This window comes from Chiloscyllium punctatum, chromosome 46 (genome assembly GCF_047496795.1).
Source record: "Chiloscyllium punctatum isolate Juve2018m chromosome 46, sChiPun1.3, whole genome shotgun sequence".
Taxonomy (NCBI): Eukaryota; Metazoa; Chordata; class Chondrichthyes; order Orectolobiformes; family Hemiscylliidae; genus Chiloscyllium; species Chiloscyllium punctatum.
This window is the reverse complement of record NC_092784.1, coordinates 58,213,392-58,235,592: the sequence shown is the minus strand read 5'-3', so window position 1 is coordinate 58,235,592 and position 22,201 is coordinate 58,213,392. Positions and strand designations below refer to the sequence as shown.

Sequence of the window (22,201 nt, the reverse complement as noted above, 5' to 3'; positions counted from 1 at the left end):
TGCTCCTTCATCAGGTGGTTGTGATCATAGGACACAGAATGTATTGTAAAACTTTTCACTGTGATGAAAACTTTCAGTGTAACTGAAATTATATATTGAAGAAGAACTGGATTGTCTGTTAAGTCTCTCATCTTTTAGAATGAGCATTTACAGAATCTTACATGGATTCATGCAGTTTCTGAGCAAAATAAAATGTAATCCTGCAAGTACAAATTCACCCCACAAATTTATATGTGTGTGTGTGCGCGCGCACGCGCGCTGGGGAAGGGGGTAGGTATGAGTGTGTGTATTTGTATGTGTGTGAGTGTGAGTGTAAAGGGGTATACATGTATGACAGTGTGCGTATATGATTGTGGGAGTGTATATTTGAACATATGAGAGAGGTCTGTGAGAGTGTATGGGTCTGCAGGAGTCTGTGTGTGTATTTGTGCCTGTATGTGAATGTGTAAGATTCTGTAAATCCCTTTTTTAGATTCGAATCAGGCTGCACATGCAGCTTCACACAAAGCATCTCACACCTTCAGTACATTATCTAGGCCAACATGGCACCTATTGTTAAAGTTCACTCGAGAATGCAACTTTCAGTTCTGGGATTTACAAATGAAAGAACTGAAACCAACATGCCCACTCTAAAAGATGAGCGACTTAACAAACGCTCCAGGTCTTTTTCAATATATAATTTCAGTTACATCACACTGTACACTTTTGCTATAAATTCTGTGTCCTCCCATCTTGGGCTCCACAACCACCTGATGAAGGAGCATAGCTCTGAAAGCTATTGCTTCCAAATAAACCTGTTGGACTATAACCTGGTGTTGTGTGATTTTCAACTTTGTACACCCCAGTTCAACACTGGCGTCTCCAAATCGAGATAGCTTAAGGTTTTTTAACAAAAGGTGACATCTCAGCTCAGACAATGCATTAAAGTTGTGAGGTCAGAATCTGTATAACAATCTTGAGTCAGATTGGTTTTATTTCCAAAGTGGAATTTCCAAAATATTATATGTATTCACTGCCTGCAGATTGTGGGTTTTAGAGCAAAATAGAATGCATCTTGCAAATATAATTCTGCAAATACTTGTGTCAGATTAGGCGGTTCTCTCCTCCATCCCCTGCCCTCCGCCATGGACCAATCGACGTACTGGGATTCTGACGGACATGTATATTGCGCAATGGGTTCTCAGAACGGCCGAGAGGGCGGAACCAGAGGCGGGCAGCAAGTTCGGTTGCGTGGTACGCAGGAGGCGGGGTCTCACCTTGATTGACATTCATGTCAGCGGCTGATAACGCGCGGCGACATGAAGCGCCCGGTCGACGGCGGAATGAACCAATCGAGATTCGGAAACAATGAAAGGGGTGGAACCCGAGGGTGACCGACGTCGATATGAGCCAATGGCAGATCGAGGTCAGCTCGGCTTGAACCGATTGACGTCCATGCCTCCCAACGGCGTCCGGGATTTCCATGGAAGGGCGGGACATCCTCTCCACAATCATGTTCGGTTGTCCCGGTGAGGGCCTCCCGTCTCAGTCGAAGCAGGGACCATGGCCGAGGAGGAGCCGCTACCGCCCGGCTGGGAGAAGCGGATGAGCCGCAAGTCAGGTAGCTGTGGAAATGGCAGCATTAAATACGAATCATGACAGCCGTCCGAAATAACATTGGCCTCTCTCACATGTTTAAAGAAGGGGATCCATTTTTAGTGACTGAGTGATAGTGGGGCCTGGCTCGAGACCAACCTCCCGCCCGGGCCTCTCCGCATCCCGGAGGGTGTTCGCGGGTTTTAAACATATATCTACATCTATATATGTTTTTTGTATGTGGCAGTGTGGAGGAATGGTTTTGGGGGAGAGGGATGTGTTCACAAGATCGAATTTCTCCATTTGGCGCCCTGGGAGCGGGGCTAAGACGAAGGGCAGAATGGCCTCCTCCATCTGATCCGCCCCCGGGCTCCATAACACACTCCTGTCCGCATCGCCCCGCCCCCCGAGCCCATTGTCCGCATCGCCCCGCCCCCCGAGCCCATTGTCCGCATCGCCCCGCCCCCCGAGCCCATTGTCCGCATCGCCCCGCCCCCCGAGCCCATTGTCCGCATCGCCCCGCCCCCCGAGCCCATTGTCCGCATCGCCCCGCCCCCGAGCCCATTGTCCGCATCGCCCCGCCCCCCGAGCCCATTGTCCGCATCGCCCCGCCCCCCGAGCCCATTGTCCGCATCGCCCCGCCCCCGAGCCCATTGTCCGCATCGCCCCGCCCCCGAGCCCATTGTCCGCATCGCCCCGCCCCCCGAGCCCATTGTCCGCATCGCCCCGCCCCCGGGCTCATTGTCCGCATCGCCCCGCCCCCGAGCCCATTGTCCGCATCGCCCCGCCCCCCGAGCCCATTGTCCGCATCGCCCCGCCCCCGAGCCCATTGTCCGCATCGCCCCGCCCCCGGGCTCATTGTCCGCATCGCCCCGCCCCCGGGCTCATTGTCCGCATCGCCCCGCCCCCGGGCTCATTGTCCGCATCGCCCCGCCCCCGGGCTCATTGTCCGCATCGCCCCGCCCCCGAGCCCATTGTCCGCATCGCCCCGCCCCCGAGCCCATTGTCCGCATCGCCCTGCCCCTGGCACCCCCCACACGTCCGCATCGCCCCGCCCCTGGCACCCCCCCATTGTCCGCATCGTCCCGCCCCCGAGCCCATTGTCCGCATCGCCCCGCCCCCGGGCCCATTGTCCGCATCGCCCCGCCCCCGGCACCCACTACACGTCCGCATCGCCCCGCCCCCGAGCCCATTGTCTGCACCACCCCGCCCCCGAGCCCATTGTCCGCATCACCCCGCCCCTGGCACCCCCCACACGTCCGCATCGCCCCCGCCCCTGAGCCCATTGTCTGCACCACCCCGCCCCTGAGCCCATTGTCCGCATCACCCCCGCCCCTGGCACCCCCCACACGTCCGCATCGCCCCGCCCCTGAGCCCATTGTCCGGTTCACACGCGTTGCCCCGCCCCAACACACCACCTGCCCCTCCCTCCCCGTCCGCATCGCCCCCACACACCTCCCACTTTTGCCCCTCCAGCCAAACACCCTGCCCACTCCCCCCACCCCTCCCACACGACCCTCCCATTCTTGCCCCTCCCCCACGACCCTCCCACTCTTGACCCTCGCCCACCCCACACCCTGCCCACTCTCACCCCTCCCACCCTTGCCCCAACCCCCCCACTCTCGCCCAGCCCCACCCCCACCCCCCTCACCCCCCCACTCTCACCCCACTCTCACCACACCCCCCCCCACTCTCACCCCACCCCCCCCCACTCTCACCCCACCCCCCCCACTCTCACCCCACCCTCACCCCACCCCCACCCTCACCCCCCCCACCCTCACCCCCCCCACTCTCACCCCCCCCACTCTCACCCCCCCCACTCTCACCCCCCCCACTCTCACCCCCCCCACTCTCACCCCCCCCACTCTCACCCCCCCCACTCTCACCCCCCCCACTCTCACCCCCCCCACTCTCACCCCCCCCACTCTCACCCCCCCCACTCTCACCCCCCCCACTCTCACCCCCCCCACTCTCACCCCCCCCACTCTCACCCCCCCCACTCTCACCCCCCCCCACTCTCACCCCCCCCACTCTCACCCCCCCCACTCTCGCCCCCCCCACTCTCGCCCCCCCCCACTCTCACCCCCCCCACTCTCGCCCCCCCCCCACTCTCGCCCCCCCCCACTCTCGCCCCCCCCCACTCTCGCCCCCCCCCACTCTCGCCCCCCCCCACTCTCGCCCCCCCCCACTCTCGCCCCCCCCCCACTCTCGCCCCCCCCCACTCTCGCCCCCCCCCACTCTCGCCCCCCCCCACTCTCGCCCCCCCCCCACTCTCGCCCCCCCCCACTCTCGCCCCCCCCCACTCTCGCCCCCCCCCACTCTCGCCCCCCCCCACTCTCGCCCCCCCCCACTCTCGCCCCCCCCCACTCTCGCCCCCCCCCACTCTCGCCCCCCCCCACTCTCGCCCCCCCCCACTCTCGCCCCCCCCCACTCTCGCCCCCCCCCACTCTCGCCCCCCCCCACTCTCGCCCCCCCCCACTCTCGCCCCCCCCCCACTCTCGCCCCCCCCCACTCTCGCCCCCCCCCCACTCTCGCCCCCCCCCCACTCTCGCCCCCCCCCCACTCTCGCCCCCCCCCACTCTCGCCCCCCCCCACTCTCGCCCCCCCCCACTCTCGCCCCCCCCCCACTCTCGCCCCCCCCCACTCTCGCCCCCCCCCACTCTCGCCCCCCCCCCACTCTCGCCCCCCCCCACTCTCGCCCCCCCCCACTCTCGCCCCCCCCCACTCTCGCCCCCCCCCACTCTCGCCCCCCCCCCACTCTCGCCCCCCCCCCACTCTCGCCCCCCCCCCACTCTCGCCCCCCCCCACTCTCGCCCCCCCCCACTCTCGCCCCCCCCCCACTCTCGCCCCCCCCCCACTCTCGCCCCCCCCCCACTCTCGCCCCCCCCCCACTCTCGCCCCCCCCCCACTCTCGCCCCCCCCCACTCTCGCCCCCCCCCACTCTCGCCCCCCCCCACTCTCGCCCCCCCCCACTCTCGCCCCCCCCCACTCTCGCCCCCCCCCACTCTCGCCCCCCCCCCACTCTCGCCCCCCCCCCACTCTCGCCCCCCCCCACTCTCGCCCCCCCCCCACTCTCGCCCCCCCCCCACTCTCGCCCCCCCCCACTCTCGCCCCCCCCCACTCTCGCCCCCCCCCACTCTCGCCCCCCCCCACTCTCGCCCCCCCCCACTCTCGCCCCCCCCCACTCTCGCCCCCCCCCACTCTCGCCCCCCCCCACTCTCGCCCCCCCCCACTCTCGCCCCCCCCCACTCTCGCCCCCCCCCACTCTCGCCCCCCCCCACTCTCGCCCCCCCCCACTCTCGCCCCCCCCCACTCTCGCCCCCCCCCACTCTCGCCCCCCCCCACTCTCGCCCCCCCCCACTCTCGCCCCCCCCCACTCTCGCCCCCCCCCACTCTCGCCCCCCCCCACTCTCGCCCCCCCCCACTCTCGCCCCCCCCCACTCTCGCCCCCCCCCACTCTCGCCCCCCCCCACTCTCGCCCCCCCCCACTCTCGCCCCCCCCCACTCTCGCCCCCCCCCACTCTCGCCCCCCCCCACTCTCGCCCCCCCCCACTCTCGCCCCCCCCCACTCTCGCCCCCCCCCACTCTCGCCCCCCCCCACTCTCGCCCCCCCCCACTCTCGCCCCCCCCCACTCTCGCCCCCCCCCACTCTCGCCCCCCCCCACTCTCGCCCCCCCCCACTCTCGCCCCCCCCCCACTCTCGCCCCCCCCCCCACTCTCGCCCCCCCCCCCACTCTCGCCCCCCCCCCCCACTCTCGCCCCCCCCCACTCTCGCCCCCCCCCCACTCTCGCCCCCCCCCCACTCTCGCCCCCCCCCACTCTCGCCCCCCCCACTCTCGCCCCCCCCCACTCTCGCCCCCCCCCCACTCTCGCCCCCCCCCACTCTCGCCACCCCCCCCCCACTCTCGCCCCACCGCCCCCCACTCTCGCCCCACCGCCCCCCACTCTCGCCCCACCGCCCCCCACTCTCGCCCCACCGCCCCCCACTCTCGCCCCACCGCCCCCCACTCTCTCTCCCACCCCACCCCCACTCTCGCCCCTCCTCCCACACCCTCTCATTCTCACCCCTCTCCCCTCACCCCCTCTCTCTCCCTCCCATGTCTGCTGACTCCCAACCCCTACTTCCCGTTCTTTTCCCTTTTCCCCCTCTCTCTCACTTGCCCCCAACTGCTCATCCCTACCTTTCCTGTCCCCCAGCTGTTCCCCCTTACCTCCTTTCCCCTACCCTTCCTCCTTTCTTCCCCCAACTGTCTACCATTACCTGCCCCTTTCTCTCCCCAACTGTTCACCCTGCCATTCCTCTCCCCTCCCTGAACCATCTTCCCCTCTCCTGAGCCGTCCTCCCTATCCTCTCGCCCCCTGCCCCCCCCACATCCGTCCCCCACCCTCTCCCTTCGCCCCCCCACATCCGTCCCCCTCCCTCTCCCCTCGCCCCCCCCTCCCCTCGCCCCCCCATCCATCCCCCTCCCTCTCCTCTCACCACCCCCTCCTGTCGCCCCCCCCAACTGTCCCCCTCCCGTCCCTCTCCCTCCCCCTCCCGTCCCTCTCCTCTTGTGCTCCTCCCTCTCTTCTTACCTGCACCTCCGACCCTCTCTCCTCTCGCTCCCCCCCAACCGTCCCCCTCCCTCTCCTCTCGTCCCCCTCCCTCTCCTCTCTCCTGCACCAACTGTCCCCCACCCTCTCCTCTCGACCCCACATCCGTCCCCCTCCCTCTCCTCTTGTCTCCCTCCCTCTCCTCTTACCTGCATCTCTGACCCTCTCCCTCTCCTCTCGCTCCCCCCCAACTGTCCCCCTCCCTCTCCTCTCACCTACACCAACCTTCCCCCTTCCTCTCCTATCGCGCCCCCCTCCTTTCGCCCCCCCCCAACCATTCCCCTCCCTCTCCTCTTGCCCCCCCTCACCGTCCCCCCCTCCTCTTGCCCCCCACTCCTCTTGCCCCCCCCCTCATCCGTCCCCCTCCCTCTCCTCTTGCCCCCCCCTCATCCGTCCCACTCCCTCTCCTCTCGCACCCCTCCATTGGTCCCCCTCCCTCTCCTCTCGCACCTCTCCATCCGTCCCACTCCCTCTCCTCTCCTGCCCCGCCCAACTGTCCCTCTCCCTCTCCTCTCCTCTCCTCTCCTCTCCTCTCTCCTCCCCTGCCCAACCGTCCCCCTCCCTTTCCTCTCGCCACCCCCCCCAACCGTACCCCTCCCTCTCCTCTCACCCCCCCATCTGTCCCTCTCCCTCTCCTCTCGCACCCCTCCATCCGTCCCCTTCCCTCTCCTCTCCTCTCCTCTCCTCTCCTCTCTCCTCCCCTGCCCAACCGTTCCCCCCTCCCTCTCCTCTCGTCCCCCCCCCAACCGTCCCCCTCCCTCTCCTCTCGTCCCCCCCCCAACCGTCCCCCTCATTCTCCTCTCGTCTCCCCCCAACCGTCCCCCTCCCTCTCCTCTCGTCCCCCCCACCCCCCCCAAAATGCCCCCCCTCCCTCTCCTCTCGCACCCCTCCATCCGTCCCCCTCCGTCTCCTCTCATCCCCCTCCCTCTCCTCTCGTTCCCCCTCCCTCTCCTCTCGCCCTCCCAACCATCCCCCTCCCAACCATCCCCCTCCCTCTCCTCTCACCTCCCCCATCTGTCCATCTCCCTCTCCTCTCGCACCCCTCCATCCGTCCCCTTCCCCTCCTCTCCTCTCCCCTCTCCTCCCATGCCCAACCGTCCCCCATCCCTCTCCTCTCGCCCCCCCCCAACCGTCTCCCTCCCTCTCCTCTCGTCTCCCCCCCCCACCCCCCAACCATCCCCCTCCCTCTCCTCTTGTCCCCCCCAACCGTCCCCCTCCCTCTCCTCTCCTCTCACACCCCTCCATCCGTCTCCCTCCTTCTCCTTTCGCACCCCCCCATCCGCCCCCTGTCTCCTCTCGCCCCTCCCAACAGTCCCCTCCCTCTCCTCTCACCCCCCCCCAACCGTCCCCCTCCCTCTCCTCTCACACCCCTCCATCCGACCCCCTCCTTCTCCTCTCGCACCCCCCCCCATCCTTCCCCCTGTTTCTCCTCTCGCCCCTCCCAACAGTCCCCTCCCTCTCCTCTCGTCCCCTTCCCTCTCCTCTCGATCCCCCAACCGGCCCCTTCCCTCTCCTCTCGCCCCCCCCCCCCCCCCCAACCGGCCCCTTCCCTCTCCTATCGCCCCCCCCCCAACCGGCCCCTTCCCTCTCCTCTCGCCCCCCCCCCCCCCCCCCCCAACCGGCCCCTTCCCTCTCCTCTCGCCCCCCCCCAACCATCCCCTTCCCTCTCCTCTCGCCCCCCCCCAACCGGCCCCTTCCCTCTCCTCTCGCCCCCCCCCAACCGTCCCCTTCCCTCTCCTCTCGCCCCCCTCCATCCGTCCCCCTCCCTCTCCTCTCGCCCCCCCCTCCATCCGTCCCCCTCCCTCTCCTCTCGCACCCCTCCATCCGTCCCCCTCCCTCTCCTCTCGCCCCCCTCCATCCGTCCCCCTCCCTCTCCTCTCGCCCCCCTCCATCCGTCCCCCTCCCTCTCCTCTCGCCCCCCTCCATCCGTCCCCCTCCCTCTCCTCTCGCCCCCCTCCATCCGTCCCCCTCCCTCTCCTCTCGCCCCCCTCCATCCGTCCCCCTCCCTCTCCTCTCGCCCCCCTCCATCCGTCCCCCTCCCTCTCCTCTCGCCCCCCTCCATCCGTCCCCCTCCCTCTCCTCTCGCCCCCCTCCATCCGTCCCCCTCCCTCTCCTCTCGCCCCCCTCCATCCGTCCCCCTCCATCCTTCCCCCTCCCTCTCCTCTCGCCCCCCTCCATCCGTCCCCCTCCCTCTCCTCTCGCCCCCCTCCATCCGTCCCCCTCCCTCTCCTCTCGCTCCGCCCCCCCTCCATCCATCCCCCTCCCTCTCCTCTCTTTCCCTCCCCATCCGTCCCCCTCCCTCTCCTCTCTTCCCCCCCCCCCCCATCCGTCCCCCTCCCTCTCCTCTCGCCCCGTCTCGCACCCCCCCTACCCCACCAGCCCCTCCCTCTCCCCTTGCCCTCCCCACCACCACCATCCCCTTCCTCTCCTCTTGCTCCCCACAACTGTTCCCTTCCCTTCCTTTTCCTCTCCTTCCCTCCCCCATCCGTTCCTGTAATTGTATGTGCCATCACTCCTGCTGCCGAGATTTTCCAAACACTAGGCACGAGCCATATTTTATGTAAATTCTCCTACAATTAAACGTACCATAACATTAGGAAGCGCTACCACTTTTATCATGCTTTTGCTGATTGCTTGAATTGGTTATCCCTGGTTAGTGATTCTGCAAATTGTGGAAATGGTCATCCTTTATCAAACTCCTCACAATTTTTAACTGAGTTCAGGTTCCATCTAGCATTTTCTGCGTTAGATCTGCCTTATGATGTCTTGTTTTCTTCCTTTCCACATTTCTCTGGCTGTAGTTTTCCATTTATATTTTTAAGCTTTGCAGTTACTATGACAACAAGGATGCAGTCGAAGTGATTTCATGCCTCCAACCCACCCACTCAAAAGTTGTCTTGTATAATGTACCATTCGAAATCTTGAGAGATGAGATGTTTGTCAGACAGGGGAATGCTGAAACAGGTGTTTTCAACCAATCTGACTAACCCCCTACTATCTCTTCTTCCACTCTGTTACCAACTACCCAGACACAAATTGAAATTGCTCCCTTCTTTTTGAATTCTGGCTTTCTCTGACCGTGAAAATTGAGAAACAGGTTCTCTACAGCTTTACTTTGATTTTATCTGCCTTAGTTGAAGTCTCACCAGCATTATGTTGTTGAATATGACCAAATCTCTTTTCCAAGCTACTTTCCTTTTCCCCCATCCTCCCAAAACAAAAATTGTTATTCTGTTTGTAGGTTTCATGGAAGCGGAAGTCCACTTTTTTTCTTTCCTGTTCAGTTAACTCAGCCTTGAAGACAGCAGAAAATGCACCCGTTCCACACATTTGCAACCTTACCCAGAACTGTGTGGTTTGATGGTCTAGAACTTAGGTATTGCTGAAAAGAGACATATTCTGTGAAAGCTTTTTGACTTGCACTCATCAGGACAGTGTGCAAGAAATACAATGTAAAGGACAGGTAACTATTATACTTGAGTGTAGGTTTACTCGCTGAGCTGTAGGTTTGATATCCAGACGTTTCATTACCTGGCTAGGTAACATCATCAGTGGCGACCTCCAAGTGAAGTGAAGCTGTTGTCTCCTGCTTTCTATTTATGTTTGTCCTGGATGGGGTTCCTGGGGTTTGTGTTAATGTCGTTTCCTGTTTGTTTTCTTGTGGATATTCAAAAAATACAGTCCACAGATTCCTCAAGAACAAACCACGATAAGCAGACCAAACACAGCCAGAAACCCTAACCACCTTACCATACATCAAAGAAGTTTCAGCAATGACAGCCAGACTACTAAGACCCCTCGGAATCCTAGTAGCACACAAACCCACCAACACTCTCAAACAAAAACTAACAAATTTAAAAGACCCAGTACAACCCATGGACAAAACCAACGTCATCTATAAAATTCCATGCAAGGACTGCCACAAACACTATGTAGGACAAACAGGAAGAAAGTTAGCCACCAGGATACATGAACACCAGCTAGCCACAAAAAGACACGACCCTCCCTCCCTCGTAGCCCTACACACGCATGAAAAAAACCCACCATTTCGACTGGGACAACACATCTATCCTGGGACAGGCTAAGTAAAGACATGCCAGAGAATTCCTAGAGGCCTGGCACTCCAACCACAACGCTATAAACAAACACATAGATCTAGATACCATCTATCAACCCCTCAGAAAACAAACAGGAAATGACATCACCCCATCCAGGACAAACCTATAAATGGAAAGCAGGAGACAACAGCTTCGTTTCACTTGGAGGTCACCACTGATGATGTTACCTAGCCAGGTAATGAAACGTCTGGATAGCAAACCTTCAACCTAAACCTCAACCTGAGCTACAAACCTTCACATACCTTGCAAAAAACTATTATACTGCCTGAGAAGACTGCTGACTGGTTGGCAATATGGGCACATCTGCATGGTTGTTAATTTTCTAGCTGAATCACTGGGGTAGATTTGGTACATTTAAGATCCTGCTGAAGATAGATGCTGCCAAGTACCTGCAGTCTTTTGAATTATTCAAAGTAAGGTAGCCCCATTAAATATGTTTCTCGTAGTTCATGACTGGAAGTACTAAAGTGCTAGATCTTACTCTTAGTTAGTGAAACTGCCCTGTGACCTTCATCTGAGAATAAAATAATGAGTGTTAATGATGATATTGCTGAATGATATCTTAGTCTTTGAAATAATTCTTCTTACGCTGGAGATCACAAAGGAAGAACAATTGAACTTTTCAATAATGATCTTTCTTTCAAAGCTACTGACCTGAAACATTAACTTATCTGTTTCTCCACAGGGTCCTGCCTGACCCAAATGTATTCCAGAAATGTATTATGAAAATCTCACCCTGTTGCAGTCTTAACCTGGCTTTAATTATTTCAACATATTTAACTATAAATGAGTGATGGATGGACGTGCCTTTTTGCATTTTGAATTCATTGCTTTAATATTATGGTGCATGGCTGTTCACTCATTTGTCTTGTGGGTTTCAACTTCTGTTCTCTAATCTTTTCAGCTATTCGCCCAGACATTTTTAAAGCTGGTTGGAATATTAATTTGAATTCATGTAATATAGTCGTGTTTTGCAACTAATGGACAACTGTAATCAGATCGTAACTTCACTGATGCCTTTCTTCTTGGGCAACAATTTAGATCAGTCTCCAGTTGTTCAAGTTCAGGCTCAGGCAGTATAAAGATGTTGCCATCGAGATTTATTTTGCTTTGCCCAGAGTGTAACTTTAAAATTAAAAAGTGTATATATGGAAGACATTGTAAGGTGCTCTTTCCCTTTCTTCACTCAGTGGGCATGCATTTCAGTAGCAGAGTTTTATTAGCTTTGAGTCTAGGCTCTGCATGAAAATAGTCATTCTCCACAAATATTAAAATGGTCCCCAGGAAAACCATATTGGATTATATGGCCAGATTCATAGCACAGGGAATTGTCTATTAAAGCAGCTGAAATTGCAACCTGGAAGCTAGAAATGAGCTCCAGTAGCTTTACTATGTCAAATATATCAAAAATTTTAATTTTGTCATTGTGAAAGATGCTGTGAAGTACATGCCTGGTATTATTGCTATAATCTGTTGATAGATTTTTTGTCATAAGCCTGGCTGAGGACTTTATAATTGGTTTTAAAATTTATATACCACTTTCCCATGACCTTGGGTGAAAACATCAAGGTACATTGATAATCTGTTCTCTAAGACTGTCATGGGCTCTTAGATTGCATGGTAATAGGTATGGTGGAATAATTTCATAGTGTTTGTTGGAATATTGATTTGATTTGTTATGTGAACTTTAGGTCCTTTGTGTTTGCTCATTTCTTACTATGTGACTTTTATCCAAAAAGTGCCCAGTAGTGCCAATTTGTTGTCTGCGTGTTTAACAAGTGGAAATTTTGTGCAATCTAGCTTTCATTTAACAGGGAGGAGAGAACACGTAAATCTAAACTGAAATCCTGGCACTTCCTCCCTAACGGTATTGTGGTTGCACCTGTATACAGGGACTGCAGTGATAAGCCACTACCACCATCTTAAGGGCAATTAGGGATGGGCAGACAAATATGAGTCCAGCTTGTGATGCTCATCCCGTGAATCAGTACCAAAGGAATTGCAAAGATACCACTCTAAGGAAGGTGATTTGTCTCTCACGCTTCCATGGAATTAAGTTGCTGCAGGGAAGGACCAGGTAGTGCAGTCCAGACTGACTCTTAGGGAATGTGGGATCCTTGGAATTCCCTGCCCCAAAGGCTCAGTCGTTGGGAGAGTTCAAGACTCAGATTGCTAGATCACTAAATGTATAAAGGGGTACGATGATACATCAGGAAAAAGCTGTGAATGGAGAAGATCACCATGATCACACTGGCAGAGCAGGGGCCAAAGATTCCTGCTCCTGTTTTTTTCATTCATGAGAAAAGCACTTTTTAAAAAGTGCAAAAATAGACATGACAATGTCTGGACTATGCAGTGAAAATTAAAAATATAGTTCATGAAAGTTGAAGGTACCACATGATGACAAGTTGTATTGATGTCTGTTTATTGCAAATTTATTGCTAAAATTATTAAAAACTGAAATCCTGGCACTTCCTCCCTAACAGCACACTGTTTGGCTCTGCGCCACATGGACTATAGCTGGAATAAATCAACAGAGCAAAGTAACATGTATATAGTTTCATATAGCATAAGTTCTAAAACAGTAATATTTCAGAAGTCTGAGTCCATGATGGGGTCTCTTAGATTCACCCTGTAAGTTGTAAATGGCAGTGTGAACACAGGGCTCCAGAACACAGGGCTCCAAACTGGACATATACTCGTTCTGTCCAGCCTTCACTGTTAATTGCAACACTCACTCTAGATTGCTTCCTGCGATGAAGTATCAGAAACCTCTGCATGTAAACAACTTCAGCAACACATCCCAGCTGAACACTCGAGTCTTGATTTAATTAGGATCACTTGCAGTCTAGTGAATATAGGAAGGCAAAGGAGATGTTAAAATAGTATTATCTTCTAAAAGAGATCCTTTGTCCCTTGCCTTACTAAAAGTCCATATAGAATTTCCAATGATCTACAATAAGTTTTGTCCTAAAAATGAAATTGTCTAATCGTTCAAATTGTTAAGAATGAAGAATAAGATCCTATGAATAAGAGAGCTATAGTACCAAATTCCTTAACAATTGAAACTGGAATTCCTTACCCTTGTCAAGGAAGCTCTGTCAGATTTGAATATTGTTCTGTGATGGCTGTCAGGATTAAGTTTACAGTTGATCTGTACAGCGACTGCAGCCTTTACACCGGATAGAAGCAGACCTCTCTGTGAATGATCTCCAAGACCAGCAAAGGGAAAAAAAAGCTTAATTAGGCACCAAATAAGTTATTGACCAGCAACAACTGTAGATTTATGCAGGTATCATTTATATTTAATATCTTATGAATGCTGCAACATTGAGTGATGCAGCACTGCATTATTAATTCCTAATGTTTTTGTGTAATAGTGTGTCGTTTCTGTAATTTTATGCTTTCATATTTAATAACTTGAAGAAATGGCTGCAAAGATTTGATGCCACAAATGCTGTCTGTGCAATTACCCATACTGTAGTTGCATGTACAGTCGGTTCTCCTACAACGTAGTTGTTCCATTCTTGTGCAACACTGTTAAACGAAAATTACATAATTGTAGCACTACTTGAACTAATGGGGCCGGAATCATGTTATAACCAATACATACATGCTTTAAAAGTTTGCGCTATAGAAAAGTGTTCCCAGTTCAATCGTATCAGTGAATTTGCATTAATGAAACGCATGTTATAGCAGAATGCATATGGCAAATGATGGAATAACGTAAGGTAAGCTATGGCATCCAGCCCTGCTGAATGCTGTCTTTCAACATGCTTTTGAGGTTGTCCGTTCTTTGATTTTAGCCAGGGCACAGTGGTAACACTATCTCGTCAAAGCCAAGTTTGGGAATTCAAGCTCTGGAATAAGGATATAACTGCAGTTTCTAGGCTGACGCTGAAACTGAGTGCACTGTTGGAAATGTCATTGCTGAAATGGTTGACTGATGTTCCATCTGCCATCTTGTGACAGTCAATTCTAGCAACAGGACTGTGTCTTGGCCAATGTTCATCCATCTAGTTGCATTGCTTTTGATAAACTTTTTAAAATCCAGTTGTAATCTTATTTTTCTAATGCCGTGCTTTTGCATTTCTTTCAAAATGTAGCCATTGTTGTATTGTAAGTATTCAAGTTGTTGTAATGTGAATTTTGGAAGTGAATGATGTGGCAGCAACCCATGGAACTGCATCTGAGACTTCAGAATCCTTCTCCCCATTTCTTCAGGAATGGAGTAATGAAGGAGAAACTATCTAAGTCAGGTTCTGCAAGGTGTGTTCTTGATTGATTTGCTTGCGTTGATGTCGCGAATGGCATTTAATGTTTCTTTTGCAGGTCGCATTTACTTCTTCAATCATACAACTAATCGGAGTCAATGGGAGCGTCCAAAAGCTGGGGGGAGTTACAGTTCTGGTGAGCCTGACAGAGTTCGCTGTTCCCACCTGTTAGTGAAGCACAACCAGTCACGCAGACCTTCTTCATGGAGACAGGAGGAGATCACACGCAGCAAAGAGGAGGCACTAGAGACATTAAATGGTAAATTGATGACACGTGTACCTTTCCAAAAGCACAAAAGACTCTTTGTACTTTTAAAACGTCTTACTGGTATAGAGGAGGAGAACATAAATGTGTTTGAAATAGCTGCATAGAGACCGGCATCCCTGTGACCAAGTCCCCTTTTATTTACACGTGCACAGTACTTAGGCTCTGACCAGCCAGTTCCAAGCCACTCCCTAGATTTGGGAGACCTTCTGAATCTCCCTTTTTATATCTGTCATCCAGGGCCCCCAGATTGTCTGAGGTCAACAACCCCAATCAAGGATATTGTAGAGATCCACCTGACCCTTGTTCCAATCACGACCATGCTTGTTTTAGTTCAGAACGGCTTTTGAGATTTTATAACAAAGACAATTTTTGTGGAGCTGTCAATGGGCTAGTATTTCAGAGATGAAGGCTGATTGCTTTCACGACAGGGATTCAGATCACAGAGTGAGAGTTGAAGGAAACTAAACTCAATAAAACTGAGATTAAAAACAACACTCTATAATGGTGATCATGACATAATCATTGGATTGTTGTAAAAACCTTTTCGATTCATTTATGTGCTTTTTTAGCGAAGGAAATCTGTTGTCCATAACTGGTCTGGTTTACATGCGACTGCGCCCACAGCAATGTACAGAACTAATGCCTGAAATAGCTCCGAGGACAATGAAGGATTAGCAACAAATGCTGGCCTTACCATTCATGTCACTGTCCCATGAAAGTATAACGTAAATCAAAGATTTAAACTCATTTTGAATTTTTATTTTTATTTACTTAAAGATAGTATATTTACTAGTGCACCAAGTTGCAAACAAATTGTAATAGTGACTGTAATTGCTTGTGAATTCCTTATTTTAAATATAATACATAACCTTCACTTTTGGGTTATTCTCAAGCCCACTGGCCCAAGATGGTTGAGAGAGCTACCCTTAATGTATCAGTGTTACTCTGCAACTAGGCACAAGGAAGATATGTGCAAGTTCTTAGGGATGATTGATCTTCTAATGGACCTCAACCCCTGTCCTCAGTGAAACTTGGTATTTGCAAGACCATCCTGTATGTCAGTTCTAGTGAGGTAAGGAACTTGATGCACATGATTCTAGGAGAAGCATTGGGATTTTGAGATGGCGTGATTTGTATTGTCTTGGTGATTGAGAACTGTTTGTTTTTCTTCTGTTTTGCTATCACAGAGGAGACTTTGTTCTGGAATTGGTTAAACATTACACACCTAATAGAATGTCTAGTTTGTACCAATGTTACTTTAAAGATCTGACATGCAGAGGTATTTATTCCTGCCATGCACAGTGACTGGTAACTTTGGCATAGTATGAACCCAATGTAAATTGGTGCGAAAGAAAATATTTTTGTGGATCATGCATGTAGAAGCAAGTTAGAAATGCATAAGTTAATATCAGAATATTTGGAGAAATGGTGGGCTCTGACATTTTATTCTTTCATCAGAATCTAGGTCTATCTTTAGCGAATATTTTTATTTGTAATCTCTTGCCAGTTGCTGCCTGATCTCTGTTTCCAGGAATTCTGTTCTTACTGTACAGAACACTTAGGTTTAATTCAAAATATATAATCACCTTTTCTGAATGAGTTGGTGGAGGTTGAATAGATGGTGTATGATGGAACATTTGAGTGCGAGTGAACTAGCATAGTGTGAAATGGTGTTAACTTCTCACATGCCCAAGTTGTTGATTTCAGCAATGCTGTGTGGAAGAACTGTAGTGTGCAAACTGGGCACTCACGAATGAAATACTGCTTGTGATAGATGTTGAGTTCATGACAAGGTATGCATTAATATGGGCGTGCCATCTGTCAATGTGAAACTTGAGAGATTTTGTTTAAGATTCCCTACAGTGTGGAAACAGGCCATTTGGCCCAACAAGTCCACACCGACCCTGCAAAGAGCAACCCACCCAGATCAATCTCCCTCTGACCTAACATTAATGGGCTTGTATCTCCACTGGAGTTTCCACGTACAGTAGTCCACCTGTACCCGCAGGGGATACATTCCAAGACCTACCACGGAAGCCTGAAACCGTGGATTGGAGCAAACCCATTCATTTCAATGGGAAATTTTACCTCCCCAGCAGCCCCCAGTTCTAGAATGTTCCCTATAATATGTTCGGACTGCGGAAACTGATTCCGTGGATACGATGGTCGCCCTGTATCTCCTTATTTGAGTTAGTATTGTGTACAGAGTAACTATCAGATTACATGTTGATGTTCTGCACCATTGGACCTTGAGTTTAAGAAAGAATTCCTGAAGGCTGATAGTGGATATGGGGATACAACATGCAGTAATTATGTGCCTACATTTCTTTCTTTACAAGCTGCTGGTTCCAATCCAGTTACCTTCGGTGCTTTCCATAAATATTAATATTCCAACCTTTCAACCTATTTTAGGACATGGAGATGATACTTTGGAATAAGAATCATATTCAGGTTAAAAGTTAATTAATTCCCCTCTCATCTCAATTACAGCAAGGATGACATTTAGCTGACACTTAAACTGTCAGACATTTAAGTGATTTGTTTTTATAAGTTGCCTACGTGATCTTAACTGCTTCAAGTCACATGTTCTGTATGCATCCAGAAAATGTTGACCCAGTTTGTAACCAATTGTTAACCTCTCTCTCTTCAGAATATATCCAAATGATCAAATCTGGAGATGCAACATTTGAACACTTAGCATCGAAATACAGTGATTGCAGCTCAGCAAAGGAAGGGGGTGATCTGGGTTATTTTGGCAAAGGTAAGATATGATCCATTCCATCACTAATAAAGCCGGGCTGTTTTTTTTAAAAAGATTTCTTTTCAATTGTATTGTTAAGCAGCCTCTAGTGGGTTAAGTGTTCTGTATTGTGCCAGCATGACAACGATGATAATCTTTATAATGCTAGATTCCAATTCAGGAGCATCAAATTCAAGGAGGGTGTTTTCTCAAATGTGATGACATGTGGTTAGCAGCCCTCGACCTCCTGTCTTGAATAGTCAAAACCCCTCTTTTTCCAGCACCAACACAATGATTACTTTGTGTCACTGAATTTCGAACAAACTGGCTGCTACCTTTTCCTTTAATTAATAGAGTTTTAAAGTAAAAGAAAGTTATTGCAGCCAGCCTCTTGGAGCTTTATTAAGATGGCACTTTTGAAGAATCTGTGGGCTATTTAATCTAGACCGATTGAATTACTGTTTTTTTTTTGCTGTTCTCCCCTCTTGGCAACTTCCCGTGCACTGTTCCAGTATCAAGAACAAACTTGGTCCTTTGAGTCATAGAGATGTACAGCATGGAAATACACCCTTGGTTCCAACTCTTCCATGCCGACCAGATATCCTAAATTAATCAAGTCCCAGCATTTAGCTCAAATCCCTATAACTCCTTCCTAGTCACATACCCCATCCAGATGCCTTTTAAATGTTATAATTGTACCAGCCTCCATCACTCCCTCTGGCAGCTCATTCCATTCAAGGACCACCCTCTGCTTGGAAAAAGCCTTCCCAGAGTGTGCACATCCTATATATCTATTTTCTTTCATAATGCACGTGTAGCTGTGATGCAGGCAAAAGCATAGGGATATTTTCAGTGAGGACCCTAGAAGTGTTAAACAAGTGTATGTTAGTATTTTGGGTTTATGTTGGCCCAGCCAATTATGCTTTTGGTAGTTGGAGCAGTTAAACTTATTTCATGCTGTTCCTTTGCCCAACATTTCCCCCCCCCCACTGTCCCTCCCACCCATACACAATGCATACTTCTCTCCCACAGCGCAACTTTTCTATCTTGTGCTGCCTGGTTCAAATAGCTTCTGGTTCTCTGCCTCGCCCTCTTTCCTCCCCCCCCCCCCCCCCCCAATTGGTTAGGAGCAGTTGGAAAGTCTACAGCTTCACTATAGTATTGTTGCACACCATTACCTTTCAGCTACTCCACATTATTAACTGGTCAGGCACCCTACCTGCTGTCCAATAGTGGATAAGCAGCAATTGCATCCCATCCAGTATTGGGAAGAGTAAAGTCAATATCTTTGTTCTCCCCTACAAACTCATGTTTCCTGGTTGCTGACTCTCTCTCTTCCAGCCAATGAAATTTGAGCCAGAGTGCTCACGCAGCCTTTGTGTCACATTTGACCATGAGGTAAACTTCAATTATAAAAGAGCTGAAAATGTGTTGCTGGAAAAGCGCAGCAGGTCAGGCAGCATCCAAGGAACAGGAGAATCGACGTTTCGGGCATGACCCCTTCCTCAGGATGCTCCTTGGATGCTGCCTGACCTGCTGTCCTTTTCCAGCAACACATTTTCAGCTCTGATCTCCAGCATCTGCAGTCCTCACTTTCTCCTTCAATTATAACAGAACCTGTACTTCCTATAGAGGTGGAAATGGGCAGTCTTATTGTCATAATTCTGTCCTCAGCTAACCTACATTGGCTGTCAATTAAGCAGCACCTCAGTTTTTAAATTCTCATTGTTTCTAAACCTCTACTAGCCTCATTAACTCCTACCTCTGCCATCTCTCCCAGCCCTATAACCTGCCAAGATATCTGCACTTCTTTATGTTTGCCACCTTAAGCAAACTTGACTGTTTACATCATTATCGAGTGTGGCGCTGGAAAAGCACAGCAGGTCAGGCAGCATCCGACAATCAGGGGAATTGACATTTTGGGCATAAGCCCTTCATCAGGAATCATGCCTGAAATGTCGATTTGGCTGCTCCTCGGGTACTGCCTGACCTGCTGTGCTTTTCCAGCACCCCACTCTCGATTCTGATCCCCAGCATCTGCAATCCTCACTTTCTCCCAGTTTATATTGTTATGTTTGAGAGAAATGCACACTGCTTTCATACAGGTAAGGATGCTTTTGCAGACCTTTGGAACAGGGCTTCTCAAGTGGAGGTTACAAGCTGTTGAGGCAGTAATTGTCACTGTGAGCTCTGACCAATTTACAACAGCTGTCTTACTCTCCAGAACTTCTCAGTGAGGGGTTGTGACAATTTTCAAGCCTTCAAATGGGGCCACAGAATGAGTAAGTTTGGGAAGCAGTGTCTTAGACCTTGCTGTGTCTGTATTTTTTAATATGAAAGGCTCACAGCTGGAAAAGGGCATACATTGTCTGTACTGCATTTATTTTATTGTCTTTGCTTGCATTACAGGCCAAATGCAGAGACCTTTTGAAGAAGCCACATACTCACTGAAAATTGGAGAGATGAGTAACCCAGTATTTACAGATTCTGGTATTCATATCATCCTCCGTACTGCTTAAAGTGCCTCCTTTTGTTTTGTCTTTGCAAAGTGAATAACAGCCACTATTGAAGACCCTGGTGAAAACCACTCCTGTCACATTCTAATAAATATCTTGTTCTCCCCAGTATTTAATAACTTTGTCTTTAGCCATTGTCCAACGCTCTTGCAGGCACTTAAGACAGAGGGAAAGAACTGGTCTTAATAGTTATAGAAACAGAACGTTTAAAATATCACTGTCTCTTCACAACAACTCAACTGTTGGTTCGGTGTATAGGATGACATGCAGTTAGTGCCAGACTGAGCTGTAATTGCTTTTACACTGTTGTAGCGCTTCTGCCATGCATTGTGTTAAAAGAGACTGTTTGTTTGAATCTTATTGGAGTAACGCAGGCATATTTTCCACAAAATTTGTTTATTTTCCCAATGCAGAGAAATTTTGGGATAGATTATCATTTCAGATCTTCATGCAGCATTGCTTGACGTGATCAGATTGCACTAATACACAAGCTGTTTGATTGTATAACTGTTTAAAATCTTATGGTGGCAGTAGCATTCATTAAACAGTTTGGTTGGTAGTTAGCAGCAGTGCCCTCCATCACCTCCAGAAAAATGCACAAGCCCTCAGCATGTAGGGAATGTTTTAGATCACCCTAAGTTTTGGTCGGCTCTTTGATTCCCAACAGTTCTGCTGGTCTTGTAGCCATTTCAAGTCACCTGTTTGACAGCAGTTCTCTTTGTAAGTGCATTTTTCCACTGACCATTCCTTCCACAAGGTACTGCTGGAAACACAACCCTGAGAAGTAATTGTCAAGATCTGAACTACTGGTGAGAAAATATGAACTGAATAACTTTATTCATTTCTGTTGCTTATGGTTCCTTCCAGCTGGTATACTTGTCTTTATTTCTTTTCGACAGTTCAAAGCGCATTGAAGGTGCGCTCAACTGCAAAAAAGAAAGTGAGGTTATGGGAAATGTAAGGTTATTATTTGTCTGGCTTTAATTCAAAAATATTAAAGAGATTCTCCACAACACAGCTTGAGTTTTCAATTTGTTGTTTGAAGCAGCTGTTTATGCCTTGATCTGTCTGAGGTAGTTGTGAATGGCCAATGGCAAGTGCATTAGAGTCGGATTTCAGTATTCCTGGAGGAGGAGCACCTGAAGCCTCTCCATTTTTTTTGACTTCTGCTCACTGGTCCCTGACGCAATTTGCCTAAGCTTGCATTTCATACAAGGGCAATATCGCAATGAGCTGTGATATCCTCCATATTGGGGTCACCAATATAGTTGGGGAAATGGTGTAGGAGTAATTTTGCTGGACTGGTAGCCCAGACACCCAGGCTAATGGTACGGGGGAGAAGAGGAGGGGGGATCTCTGGTTCACATCCCACCACAGCTGTTGGTGGCATTCTGAAACATTCAGTTAATAAAATCCACCACTCAAAGCTAGTCTTCGCACTGACCATCAAGCTATCATGATTATTGTAAAACCCATCTGGTTCACTGAATGCCTTTGGGGAAGAAAATCTCCAGTCTTACCGGGATTGGCCTAGGCCTAACTCCAGACCCATTGCAATGTGGTTCAGTCTTAACCATTTGAAATAATGTGACAACCACTCAGGACAGTGACAGATCGAGATGGGCCACAGATGCTGGTCTTTTCACTGACATCTATAGCTCATGAAAGGTTAAGATGAAAATCCTAATGCTTATAAAAGAACAATGGTGCTGGGGGAAAAAAAAACTGAAAAATGTACAAAGCTGGTAAAGTTAGAGTTGCAATAATGATTTGGTGAGCTTGGTCACTTTTGTCATTTTGTTCTAAAAGAGTAAATGTAGTGACCATTTTGTATCACAATTGGGCCTAGCCAGCAAGAGAATGTGCTTCAGTACTTTTACTACGCTGTTTCCTCCTCCTAATTTCCATTTAAATATTCCCATTTATTGGAGTGGGTAGTAGGGCATTTACATCAAAATAATGTAGAAACTCTCTTTGAAGGGGAGGGCTGTTCTAGCAGTTCCAAGGGCTTTGATCAACCCATCAATACCTTGCCCACGTAGACTCCATTTCATTCATTGTGCTGCAGCTGAAGTTAGGTTCTTGACTCACTTTCTGTTAATGCTTCACCCTGAGCT

The 22,201-nt window shown here is 51.1% G+C and overlaps 1 protein-coding gene across 1 annotated transcript; it reads left to right on the top strand.

The window, feature by feature from the left end:
* Positions 1 to 1,484: 1,484 nt before the first annotated feature.
* Positions 1,485 to 21,099, top strand: pin1 (peptidylprolyl cis/trans isomerase, NIMA-interacting 1). Its single transcript, XM_072564347.1, has 4 exons — positions 1,485 to 1,600; positions 14,619 to 14,819; positions 17,479 to 17,589; positions 19,978 to 21,099. Exons 1-4 carry the CDS (start codon positions 1,543 to 1,545, stop codon positions 20,085 to 20,087), a joined length of 480 nt encoding a protein of 159 aa, XP_072420448.1. The 5' UTR covers positions 1,485 to 1,542; the 3' UTR covers positions 20,088 to 21,099.
* The last annotated feature ends 1,102 nt before the right edge of the window (positions 21,100 to 22,201 follow it).